This window comes from Mus musculus, chromosome 14 (genome assembly GCF_000001635.26).
Source record: "Mus musculus strain C57BL/6J chromosome 14, GRCm38.p6 C57BL/6J".
NCBI classification, from domain to species: Eukaryota; Metazoa; Chordata; class Mammalia; order Rodentia; family Muridae; genus Mus; species Mus musculus.
The window spans coordinates 4912296-4926212 of NC_000080.6; the positions used below are offsets into that span (position 1 = coordinate 4912296).

Here is a 13917-nt window from a genome sequence, read left to right on the forward strand (position 1 = left end):
AAAAAACAGAAAAAAGAAAAAGAAAAAGAAAATGTCTTGCAACATTACAAGGAATTGACACAAGTCTGTTCTGAGGGACATACAGTTACACATATGAGGCAAATGTCATTTTTGTATAATTTAATTGGGTTTTCTTCTTATATAGTCAGGAGGATTAGACATTCTGCTCCCTTCTTCCTTCAGTGCATCTTGGAGTTTCGACCCATAAGTTCTTGCACCCATAATTACATAACTTATCATAGACTCAGACTGTGGTGTTGTGAGGAAGTGAAGACATGTTACAGGCATATGAAACTCAGATGGGCTGTTGGGAGCAGCACCTGCCTGTACAGGTGTCAAGGCAGCTAAAATCAGAGCAATATGCAGGACAGCTAGCTTTAAGCTAAGGCACCAGTGTGGATGGAGTGGGCAGGGAAGGTGTGGAATGCTCAAGGGAAAGAATGGCTTGGAACTAAAAGAGGGAGAATCAGAAAATCTGTGTGGAGAACGGATACAGAGAGGTGGGGGCCTGATTGGGCAGATGTTAATGTCACTGTATGATGTTAACACTGTATACCCACTTGAATGAATAAGAAAATTTCACAATGTAATGGGAAAAAAATTTCCACTTGCAGGCTCCTCCCCATCTGCTTTCATAGAACATATATTCTGCCCTCCCACTTACCTTGAGATCTGTCTCTTTTTTTTTTCTTCCCCTTTATAGTCCCATTACTGCTTTCTGGACTTTACAGGCCCTTCATATTAAACACATTTGTCTGGAACTCCATAGCTATGACCCACATGTAAGACAGAAGAGACACATGGATTCAAAGTATCCATTTTTCTTCCCAAATCTTCATTTGTTCTGCTGCTCATGTTCCCTAGACCTGAGCTGAGGTTCTAAGGCCTCCGAATCTCTGCAGCTGGTTGGAAGTTTGAACAGTGTTTCTTTTTCTCTTTTTCCTGCTTTTGCACTACTGCTTGTTTTGTTTTTCACACAGCTTCTCATTTAACTAGAAGAGGGGCTCTCAGATTCTGTCTCTGTCTCCCTGTTTCTCTCTGTCCCTCTCTATCTTGTCCTCTCCCACTGTGAGTGTGTGTGTGTGTGTGTGTGTGTGTGTGTGTGTGTGTGTGTGTGTGAGTTCCTATCCTCTCATCCTTTTATGTTCATAAAGACACAGTTCAGACCAGTTTAAGCACATAACTTGCTTCTAAATTCCAGTGTGGCCTCAAGGTGTTATCTCTACAAGACACTACTTTAAATAAGAGTTGACATCCTCCTAAGGGAAATGATTTTGGGGGAAAAGCACAGAGATCTGAAGAAAATGCATTCCAAACTGTCCATGTGTTGACTCCTCTTTACAGCAACTCTCAAGGAGAAACATTGTATATAGTTTAGAAAGGATGTATGCTACAATATCCCAGAGTGGTTCCACTTGCTAGCTTCTTGCCTGACATTCTCATGTTCTTCTGATAGATAGTGTATCTAAAGCTAGCAACAGCACATTTTTAAGAACATAGGAATTGCCACAAATGGGTCTGTGCCAAGGTATTTGGCATTTCTTTGCTGGGTGTAGCACCATAGCAGTGATCTATATCATGTTCACCTCTGTGGCTGAGGGTTTAGTGTGAGTGAGTGTGAGTGTGAGTGTGTGTGTGTTTCCAGCTCATGTTGTTTCTACATAGCTCAGGCTGATATCTTACTTGCTACTACTCTGTCCTCAGCTCCTTGATTCAACATATGGGCCAACATACTCTTCCTGGGATTGTTTGCTTCTGATGGCTGAGGGGATCACTTGGGCTGATTCAGGACTCACATGGATCCAGCTAGACCTATGAGTAGCTTATCATAACTTCACTAACATCCTCAAAGCTGTAGTGAGTTCTGATGAGGATTTTGGGGAAATTCTCATCACTATGTATGTGATTTCCTTTGAACACCCACTCAAAGAGTATATAGTCCTAGAATCTTCTCCAGATGCTTGTTCATTTCAGAGGATTCATCCTGCTGGCTCTGTATCAAACAATTCTAAATTCTCGTCATCCTTTTTTTTCTTATCTTCCTTACTATGAACCTCAGAATGGAAAGAGCCACTTCTAGCAGTGCTTGGAAATTGAACCTTAAATTCCCTCATAGATTAAAAAGTTTCTAATAAACCAGAGAGCTATTGGAAAGTGGAGATGATAAAGAGCTTTGTTGTCACAAATGACAAGGAGAAAAAAAAAATCCCCTGGTCAAAGCCAGAGGTTCTAACCCTTTACATCGCACTGTCTACCAGTGTGATATCAAACCTGCCAATGACACTTTATAGTTCTGAATGCCTGACCTCTCTCTAGCCAGGCATCTTTCCTCAAATTCAAATGCAGGTTTGGACCATCACTCTTTCTGCCAGTGTTTGCTCCTTGTATCAGAGGGCTAAGCTTGTGTCTGCCAGTCCTTAGGTATCTCCAGCCTGACCTGTCACTGGCTGAGCCCACCTTTTCTAACATCATAACGATTGGAATTTATTCTGTTGAAGCTTTGAGGGAAATCTCCATCTTATGTGACACATCTTTGTCACACACAGGCCCCCCCCCCACCCTGACACATTTTACGGGCCCTGAGGATCTTCCTTTTGTCCTTGTATATGTCAGGTGACTGGCTTTTGATATGCATTATCCTGATCCAACTTCCTAGCAACTTTTCTCATCATCCTGATTAGAGGAATTAAGGAGGGCAAGAGCTGGGCTGTGTGGGAAAAGTGAGTGTCCACCTTCCCACATGAAGTAATGACATGATTCTAATGTAGCAGAGATTTCACACTTTTTTGGTAGAAGGGGATGCTAAAGACTTTTTCTGGGTCTCGGGGAAGGCCTGTGGAAAGGTATGTTAAATTGTGGAAAAGCTAACTACGTGTAGGCTCCTGGTGATGACCCTAACAGCTCCTTCACTGGACATTGTCTTGTATCCTGGAGAGCCTTAGCATCCTCTGTGATGCCACCAGTGTTGTGATGCCGTCAACTATTCTGGGGCATTTGTTTGTTGCACATAAGGTTACCCATAAATATGTAGGCCAGACTGAACAAGCTGCTTCAGAGAGAGAATGGAGAGCCTAACAAGAGCAGAGAGAGGCAGAAGGAATCCAGCCTTTGCTGTCAGAGTAAAACAGCAAGAAACAAGAGTTCTGTGGTTGGCACAGAAAGTCCTGAGCAAGGGATGGATGACAATCTTCCTGAAGTAAATGGTCTGGAGATATGTCTTCTAGTTTTGGGGCTCTGTAGCTGTGAGTTCCTGGGAAGAAATCAGCCTCATAGGCTCCAGCTTGAAGCATGCTGCCCTTGTCTTTCGGTGTTTCTTTAGGGTTTTTCCCCACTATGCAACTTCTTTTTTATTATTAGATATTTTCTTTATTAAATTTCAAATGTTATTCCCTTTCCTAGTATCCTCTCTAAAAATCCCCTATCCCCCCCTGCCCCTGATCCCCAAGATAACCTTCCTCCTTCTTTGCCCTGGCATTCCCCTATTCTGGGGCATAGAACCATCAAAGGACCCAGGGCCTCTCCTCCCATTGATGACCGACTAGGCCATTCTCTGCTACATATGCAGCTAGAGCCATGAGACCCACCGTGAGCTTTCTTTGATTGGTGGTTTAGTCCCAGGGAGCTCTGGGGTTACTGGTTAGTTCATATTGTTGTTCTTCCTATGGGGCTGCAAACACATTCAGCTCCTGGATACTTCCTCTAGCTCATTCATTGGGGAACCACGCTTTGGTCTTCCTTCTTCTTGAGTTTCATGTGTTTTGCAAATTGTATTTTGGGTACTCTGATCATCTGGGCTAATATCCACTTATCAGTAAGTACATATCATGTGTGCTCTTTGTGATTGGGTTACCACACTTAGGAAGATGTCCTCCAGATCCATCCATTTGCCTAAGAACTTCATAAATTCATTGTTTTTAATAGCTTTGTAAATGTACCACATTTTCTATATCCATTACTCTGTTGAGGGACATCTAGGTTCTTTCCAGCTTCTGGATATTATAAATAAGGCTGCTATGAACATAGTGGAGCATGTGACCTTGTTACAAGTTGGAGCGTCTTCTGGGTATATGCCCAGGAGTAATATTGCTGGATCCTCTGGTAGTACTATGTCCAATTTTCTGAGGAACTACCAAACTGATTTCCAGAGTGGTTGTACAAGCTTGCAATCCCACCAACAATGGAGGAGTGTTCCTCTTTCTCCACAACCTTGCCAGCATCTGCTGTCAACTGAAATTTTGATCTTAGCCATTCTGACCTGAGGTGGAATCTACGGTTGTTTTGATTTGCATTTCCCTGATGATTAAGGATGTTGAACATTTTTTAGGTGTCTCAGCCATTCAGTATTCCTCAGTTGAGAATTATTGTTTAGCTCTGTACCCCATTTTTAATGGGGTTCTTTGGTTTTCTGGAGTCTAACTTCTTCTTTTGGGGTGGTGGTTGTGGTTTCGAGACAGGGTTTTTCTATATAGCTCTGGCTGTCCTGGAACTCAATTTGTAGACCAGGCTGGCCTCCAACTCAGAAATCGGCCTGCCTCTGCCTCTCCAGTGCTGGGATTAAAAGTGTGCACCACCATGCCCGGCTGAGTCTAACTTCTTATCCAGAGATGGGCAACTTTCCTCATGTACAGACCAACCTAAGACATGGGACCCGGTGGTGATAGGGTTAACCTATGACAGGAAAGGCTGTGACATTGGAGGAATGACCTAAGACAGTAACCACAGCAGATGGACATGACTGCAGAGGCCTAGACCAGCCTCAAATTTTAATAAAATAAAAAGGGGGAAATGTGGAGAGCCGTGCCATTAGCAATCGCCATTATAAGATGGCGCCGGCTTCCACTGAGCCTAACTAGTAAACAAGCCTTATGCGCAAGTGCAAGAGTAAATTCACGCCCAGTCACTGCCCATCTCGGGGCGTAGTAATGGGGTGATGGGCGAGCAACTAATCAGGTGCTGTCACGCCACATCAGGTGCTGAACCGTCACGCTGCGGGCTATATAAGCAGCACCATTTTCCGGGTTCGGGGTCTTCCTTATGTGGAAGCAATAAAAGCTTTGCCATAGAAGGATCCGGTTGTCCGAGTGAATTCTTGCCGGTGAGATACTAGCTCGGGAGAGAGTCCTGGGGTTAAAGCACTCCCTGGAGGCAAGCTCTCCTCTGGGAGGGAAGGTGCTCGGAGGACTGAGGGTCAGCTCCACCTCCTGGCTGCAGATGTAGGCCTGTAGGACCCTGTCCCAGAAGCTCTGTTGCTTCTGTGGCCTGTCCTCTTCTGAGTAGACCTGCCTTCATTTCTTTAGGTTTTATGCATTCCTTTTCCACAGGCTTTTCCATGGGACTTAGCATCGTCTCTCCTGGTCTCTCTTATTTTTCTCTACTCTACCTAAAAGGACTATCTTGAAGGCATCATCTGCACTGCTCTTCCCCAGTGATCGGGATACAGAGATGAACAAGGCAGATAAACTGCCATTTCACCCTCAGATTATGACCTATGAGAGGAATGAACTGCATGCAATTCTGGATCATTATAGCAACAGTGATTTGAAGAACGTGTAAGCATTACGCCCAGTTCTGTTTTCTGTTTTGACACCATAACATCATCCCCAGTATTTGTCAGATCACATGAGGTTGTGCCTCAATCATATTCTCATCCCCAGACTAATTTTTATATATTCTTCTAAGAGACAGAACTGATGCCTGGTTAGTAGGTATATGTACTGTGTGGGAAGTATTCTGATCCCCTTCCTCCAAATAAAAAGCAGAGCCTGTCGCATGGAGTCAGGGGATAAGGGTACTAGAGTGTGATCTCACAGCACACATTTCAAGAGGTCTTGACAGGTGTTAGCTTCTGTCATATGCTAGGTATTGTGAGTTTATGGTGAGTCTTTGTACTTAATCATCATGAGCATTGGTGCTGATTGCTCAGACTACAGCAGAAGTGATCTGGTGCCACTTGGTCTGTCAACGTTTGCGAACAGATTTTACCATTGCTCCTTTCTTGTCTACTGCCTTAGACTCTGGGACAGTGCCAATTTCCTTCATTTTTTTGCATGTTTCCCTCTGGATTTTGGTAATTAGGCTTCTGGTCACCAGGATGATTTTCCTTTTACAAGTTCCAAGCAGTGCCAGTGCTGAGACCAGGGAGCCCCACTTTGACCCTCGCTGCTCTTGGCCTATGGCCCTATGTGTTCACCTTGGAGATATATCAGAATTCCTTGTAAACCATAATCCAGACATCTTTATGTTGGATTTCCTCCTTGAAAATACTGATTGTGTGCTCTGGGCTTCCATGGAGTAACAGGAACCCAGGATCAAAAATCCTTGTTCTGAAGAAAACACAAATGTCACCGCGGGTTTCATGTGAGCCTATATCCCCTGGAAAATTTTTAGAGAGTTAGTTTACTCCTCCAGGCCCATTGAGGGTTCTCATTCATCTCTGGCTCCCTACCTCTGGTTTCCTTTTCTCTGCTGTTTTGGATCATGAGAATAAGTTTAATAAACAACAGGAAGTTCCAGTGTGTAAGAGCCAGTGTTTGACATCCAGTGTGCTAGAACAGTTCAGGACTCACACCTGAATTCATGTTTTCTTTGAGACCTGTGTTCATGGGCTTCTTTGTTGTTGAGGTCAGAACCAAGATATAGATAGATAGATAGATAGATAGATAGATAGATAGATAGATAGATAGATTTTGCTATTTGATTTCTATCACTCAAAAAACATTAATTTAGCACTAGGTGTTGCAAGTAACGTTGAATCTACTTCCTGTGAAGTAATTCTGCTCTATTTTAAACTTAAACTGATGAAACAGATGCGTTCCATGCCAGGGACTAAGTTGAACTACAGTTGAGTATCCCCAGATGCACACACAGTTCATTCAGAAAAGTGAGGCATTAATGCTAAAATTAAACTCAACAACTTTACCCAGCAATATTTTCTTGAAATGTGTGCCTAGGATTTATTGAAAACACCATTTTCGTGACCAAAGGTGAACACAATTCAAATGACTGTCAACTAGAGAACTACGAAATAAATTGTGCTTTCCTTATACAATAGAATGGAGGATGCAGTCAGTTACCAGAGCAGCCACACAGGTAAAACTCTATAACAAACAAGCATGTTATATACACATGAAATCTAAACACAAAAGTGAAGTAAATGCATAGAATTTCAAACTGGGAGTTGATAATGTAACTCAGTGAGTCCAGAGTGTGCCAGGATTGACAGCTAGAGTTTGATCCCAGGGATGGATGTGGTAGCATGACAGAACCTGCTAGTGCATGTTGTCCTTGGCCCCACACACATGCTATAGCACAATCTTGCCCATGCACATATATACATGCAAAAATCAATAAATGCAATAACTATTTTGAGAACAAATTTCACAACCATGTAACTCTAAACGATATATTGTTTAGTGACATAGATATTCCTGGCTAAACGATGGGGAAATCAAGCTTCCCTTCAGGTTCAAGATAGAAAATGAGTGAAGGGAAGCTGCCAGCATATTGCTAGAGAGGAGACCACAAAGGCTTTGTAGGTTCTGGAAGGTTTTACTTACAAACGCATGAGTATAACTTGTATCTATCCATGACAGTATACTCACTCCACTTTGATGTTTTCTGAATGACAGAGATCTGCAGGGAGGAGCATTGACACTGTTGTGCCAGCTGCAGGGACACAATGACTTTCCCTTCTTCCTTCCCTGTTAGCTGTGGCACACCTCACTATCACTTGGCACTTATTCCATGCTCCTTACATTACTGTTAGCTGTGAACAAGTCTATTTTCCTCTGCCCTTAATTTGTTCATTCAGCTAACCATCATGGAATGTCCCTAAAGTGTCAACAGGCAGGAAAGGGCATCAATGAAGAGACCATCCAATAAAGAAGAGACAGCTGGATTACTGGTGTGGTGACAAGCCTCTTATTTCAACACCATGGACATAGGGCAGAAGGATCATGACTCTGTGCCTGCCTGGGAAACATGAGACTCTATCAACAACAGTAATATGAATAAAATAAAGAAAGGCCTGATTATCAGTGGTGGGAAAGAAAGAACCATCTGTGAATATGGCCTGATTTGGTACTAGGCCCTCAAGTAAGGGCTCCAAAAGAGATATCACTATGGAAGCTGAGAGCTCATCCTTTCTAACATCCCAGCATGTGTTTTCTAGAACAGACAGTCCCATCAATATGCCACTGCCAAAGCCAGGGGACAGTTGGCCCTGGAGAAATGAAGGCCCAAGTTATGAGAACTCTACTACCTTAACTGCAGACAGTCACAAGCATCTTTTACTCTTACTGGAGGAGTCTTCTTGGTTTTTTTGCTCACAGGACACTTGCTGATAAGACTGACAACTGTGCAAAAGCAGGCACATTATCCAAGTGGGCCTGGCCAGAGGGTCTGAGCCAAAGTTTGGCTGTATCAAGCCCCTTTACTGCTACGTCCATAGTCTAGTGATTCATCTTCTCTATGCTGAAGAAAGATGGGTCTCATTGTCTGGGACAATGTTTGTGAATCTTAAATGGACTGAGACTAGATGAGTACCCATCATTCCTCAGAAACGTAAATCAATGAATGAATGTTTGAACTCAAGACACCACAAATATTCAGTTTCAATATTACATTTGAAACATTTCAGGAAGGTACAGGGAAGTTGAAAGTAGCTGCATTGGTAGTTCTAAATTGTTTGTGTGTGTCTTTATGTTTGAAATTTCTTTTTCATTTCCCATAGTTAGATCCAGGGCCTTGATCATACGAGATCAGTGCTCTACCAAGGGCCAGAGTTAATCCTTCTTCTTATCCACAAGGTTGACTTCACCATGACTCAATTGTGCCATTTGTTCAAAAAACAGACTGTACCTTGTATGGTGGCTCTGAGGACTGAAACACAATGCTTGAAACTGTTCAGCCTGATCCTACTGGTGTACATGCTGAGATTTGAGGTCCTTTGCTTCTTTCTGGAGATGAAGAGCAGAACAGTCTTGGATGGAAGTCGTTCCATTGAGGGAGAATTTCCCTTCCCAAATCCATGAGGCTCAGAGTACCAGGATACAACTTACAATCCCTAAAACCAGAGCAAAGAAAGGGCATTGGTACCCACTGCCTAAGCAACTATAGGCCTCTGATCACATTGCTTGTCATCATAGTATGCTACTACATAGAGTTTCCCAAAAGGTTCCTAAGCTTGCACATCTGGCCAGTCAGGAGAGAGAATAACAATACCAAGTAGGATTGCTTATGGCCCTTGGAGAAGGCCGCTTGGAATAATCAATTCATTTCTTGACTCTATGCCAGTGTACACCCTGGGGAAAAGGAAGGAATGAGACTCAGATATGGTCATAGTAAAGGGAAGTAGGTAAATTGGAAGCTGAACTAAGGTTAGGTCTGAGGAATGCGAAAGAGTAAGAGCCATCCCAACTGTCCAAAGCATCTTTCTCATAAAAAAATGTGTAATCAGAATTTTCCTATTTCACTGAGAAAACAATGCCCCCCAAACACCACCATCCATGGCACTGTTTAGATGGTTATACTGAGGATTATATCTCTCCCGCACTCCGAACAAAGGTATTTTGGTGATTTGAAGAAAGATTCCCAACAGAAGTGTCTGTATCTATATGCTTAATCTTCAGGGAGTGAGACAATTAGAGTAGGATTATGTGGTGTGGCTTGGTGGAGAAAATACAACCTTCTGGAAGGAATTGTGTCACTGCAGGTGGGCTTTGAGATTTTCACACCCCATTTTGGTCCCTTTTCATCTCTCTGGTCATTCTGTTAGGATGCAGTTTTCAGATAAATACAGCACCAAGCCTGACATCATGCATTCTGCCATGTTTACTATGGGATTAATCCTCCAAAATGTAAGCAACCCCACAATTAAATTCTTTAATAGGACTTGCCTTGGCCATGCTGACTCTTCACAACAGTAGAATGGTGACTAAGTTAGCCATGGGAAGTGGAATCAACTATAACTCAACTTTCTCTACATGGCAATATAGGGAGGAAGACTGCAGCTTCTACCCCAGTGGTAGCAGTTCTAAGGAAGGCATAATTATTAGTGCTTTGGCAAGCCATCCACCTGCCATCACTTTCTGAGACATCAGAGAGTTTTTGAACATTCCTTTCTTTATTTCTGATTGACCTGGACCAGCACATCCTACATCAGTGACAAATTATTGATGGGGAGGTGCCAGGAGTTTAGAAGGATAGAGAAGATAGAATCTGTGTCTTCAGATCTTTTACTAATTTGGCTTAATCCAAGCAGGTTTATGAAGAAATACAGCATCATATAGATTATTTACATGGGGAAATGGCCACAGTCATCAAAGAGCCAAGTGTAATTGTGTTGCCAAAGAGAGCATGGGACACCTCAGAAACAGGTGAATAAGCCCTGATAGCCAGAGCCCAAGAGATGGATCCAAAAACACCACAACCTTGATGCCCTGGAGGCATGGGCTCCAGTCCTAGATCATTCTTTTTTTTTTTTTTTTAACTTGGCAATGAGATCTTTCTTGAGTGGTCCCATGAATGCTTTATTCCCCTCCATGGTCTGGAAATGACCATGACAAAACTTGGAGGCGGTGTCAATGAACTTCAGGTCAATCTTCTCAAGGGCCTGACTTTTGATCTGGACCTGTAAGGACTTACAAAGGGTAAGTACTCGCTTCTTGGTCCCCACCACACAGCCTTTGATCATGATGAAGTCATTGGTTACCTCACCATAATGGACAAAGCCACCCAGTGGGTTGATGCTCTTATCAGACAGGTCATAGTCAGTAGATGCATTGTTCTTGATCAGTTTACCATCCTTAATGAGGTATCCTTGACCAATCTTGTAAATCTTCTTGATAATCTCTGTTCAGTGATGGTAGCCTTTCTGTCCAGCTCGAGCCATAGAGAAGGCTGCACAGGCAGGGTTCCAGGCTCTAATCCAGGCAACTTTGTGCAAACCTCGATGGGTCTTTTGGGGTAGTTTCTTTGTCTGCCAACAACTGGTCACCCCTTTGTATCCTTTGCCTTTTGTCACGCTGATGACATCAATCATCCCATCCTGCCCCAACACCTGGTTTACAGGAACCTGCTGCTCCAACTTCTCTTGGGCCCAGTCTTGATTCTCAGCCACAGTGCCTCCATTCACCTGGATCTCCATCAAGTGTGCCTTCTGGCACAGAGGAAGCAGACTCATCTGAGTGTGAACAATCATGCGAATGGCCTGGCAATAGTTCTTCATGCTGTTGAAGTCATTTTCCAACTGCTTCTTGCCTGTGTCATCCTGCCATTTCTCACAGTACTTGGTAAAAGTCGTCTTCTTAGATTTGTGCCACTTCTTATAGAACTGCCTTTTACACTCATCACTGATATGCTCAACAAATATAGTCATGAAGGTCCAGAGGCCTCGTGGGGTTTCAACATATCTTACAATGCCCACAACCACCATTGGTGGGGTTTCCACAATGGTCACAGCCTCCAGAACTTCTTTTTTGTTCACCTTAGATCCTGGCCTGTCAACTTCCCAGACGATGTGGGTCATGGCACCCTTGTAGCCTAGAAAAGCTGTGAGGTGAACAGGCTTGGAAGGGTCATCCTTGGGGAGGCTCTTAATTTTCCCATGATGCCGGCTGTTGTGCCTGTGAGGCAAGGAGCCCAATGACCCATGCCTGGGAGCTGAGAATTTCCTGTGAGGCATCTTGCCACCACATGCCGCTTATAGAGCTAGATCATTCTTATTGAGGCTACTCCTGAACAAGGACACAGAACGAGAGTTGTTTGTCCTTTAACAATTGACTCTGAGAAATCTTTGGGTAGGCCTACCTCTCCACTTCTGATTCTCCTGTTGCTGGTGGTTTCATTTCATGAATTGGATTTAGTTAATAAGTATATTTATGGCTCTTGTTTCTTCAGGCTGCTATATAACATGTCCACCAGAAGTGATCCTCAATGATGTGGGTCTGGGTACCAGAGGTTTTCCATGGAGATCTCTGGCCAGGCCTAATGCCAGGGTTCCAGCCAAGGGAAGTGATTGCAGGCAAAGATGAAGTTTCTGCCATGCCTTCCAGGTCACTCAGTAACTCTGAGCTGCTTTGCACTGAGTTGGGTTGGGCTGGGCCAAGGAGAAGCCGACTATTCAGTGAGGAGTGCAGTGGAACCTCAGATGGAGAGAAGATCTCTTCCCAAGTGTTACAGCTCTTGGAACATAACACTCAGATGACAGAGTAGTTCTCGAGCACCTTTAATTCCCTGGATAGGATTTATATACAGTTTTTGGGGTGATTCAGGGTTCGACAGCAGGTACCTCTCATTTGTGGGAAGGCTTGGTGCTGCTCCTACGTGACTGATAGCCACACACCTCTCCTGTGGGGGCTGTGGGGATGGTAACTTTGACAGGAGCCAGAAGGCCAGGAGACATGATGGAACACCTTCCGTCCCATGTAGGTGGAAATCACCATCCATCTAGTCTCTGGGGTTCCAGACCTTTGTTCGACTGGAGACCAGGCTGTCTGTGCACAGCCCACTACCCCACAAAATGGTAACATTTTTATTATTTCCCTCAAATGTTTGTTGGGCCATTTAAAAAGATCTATTGGTATATAACATGTACCCCACACCACAAACCCCTGATTTCTGATTTCTTGAGGTCTACACATGGGTTTTCTTACATAGTTAAAGGGACAGTGTTTGGATGACAGGGTAGAGATTAAGGTGGAGAGTTCCTATCCCCACACTTATTACCTGAAAACCAGCTAAATAAAACACTTTCTTCCTCTATGCCTCTATTTACAGAGAGGAAACTAGGAAAGGGGACAACATTTGAAATGTAAATAAAGAAAATAATAATAATAATAATAATAATCTCTTTCCTTCAGTTTCCAGCTGATTCTGTGAAGTTTATCTCTCAGAGAAAGTCTATCAATAGCATCCATCTTAGCTTGAGCGCTAGTCTGCTACTATTGTCGTTGTCACTCTATTTTGCTCAAAAGAGAATAGAAGGATAGAGGGTTACAGGATAGTACCCAGCTGGTGTATTGCAAAGGCAACCTACCAGTCAAGCTTTTGGAGCAGTTGAAATTGCCTGCATGAGTCCTGTATTAGTGAGTTTCCTGTGACTGCCAGATGGTGTACCTTGTCAATGTCATTATATTAGTCCTATCACTTAATTTCCTAAAGATTCTAGTAAGCAGAGGTGTGTACCACCAAGGTGTAATAAAGAACGGCAGGCTCTCAATAAGACAAAAAGGCCACCAACAGATTGGAAAAGAATCTTTACCTAACCTAAATCAGACAGGGGACTAATATCCAACATATATAAAGAACTCAAGAAGGTAGACTCCAGAAAATCAAATAACCCCATTAAAATTGGGTCTCAAAACTAAACAAAGAATTCTCACCTGAGGAATACTGAATGGCTAAGAAGCACCTGAAAAAATGTTCAGCATCCTTAATCATCAGGGAAATGCAAATCAAAACAACCCTGAGATTCCACCTCACACCAGTCAGAATGGCTAAGATCAAAAATTCAGGTAACAGCAGATGCTGGCAAGTATGTGGAGAAAGAGGAACAATCCTCCATTGTTCGTAGGATTGCAAGCTTGTACAACCACTCTGGAAATCAGTCTGGTGGTTTCTCAGAAAATTGGACATAGTATACCGGAGTATCCCGCAATACCTCTCCTGGGCATCTATCCAGAAGATATTCCAACCTATAAGAAGGACACATGCTCCACTATGTTCATAGAAGCCTTATTTATAATAGCCAGAAGCTGGAAAGAACCCAGATGCCCCTCAACAGAGGAATGGATACAGAAAATGTGGTACATTTACACAATGGAGTACTACTCAGGTATTAAAAAGAATGAATTAATGAAATTCCTAGGCAAATGGATGGACCTGGAGGGCATCATCCTGAGTGAGGTAACCCAATCA

At 43.2% G+C, this 13917-nt stretch overlaps 1 protein-coding gene and 1 pseudogene across 5 annotated transcripts in view; both read right to left on the bottom strand.

The window, feature by feature from the left end:
- The window catches only part of Gm26650 (predicted gene, 26650), a 180548-nt gene that overhangs the window by 162396 nt on the left and 4235 nt on the right, over positions 1-13917 (bottom strand). For all 5 annotated transcript variants that reach the window (XR_003950943.1, XR_003950942.1, XR_003950941.1 and 2 more), the window contains exon 2: positions 8860-9064. Coding sequence is in view for 2 of the 5 variants with exons in the window: in XM_011244815.3 (XP_011243117.1) it covers positions 8860-9001 (142 nt within the window). In the remaining 3 variants the exon portion in view is untranslated. The remainder of the gene's footprint in view (positions 1-8859; positions 9065-13917) is intronic.
- On the bottom strand, positions 10490-11709 carry Gm8305 (predicted gene 8305; annotated as a pseudogene).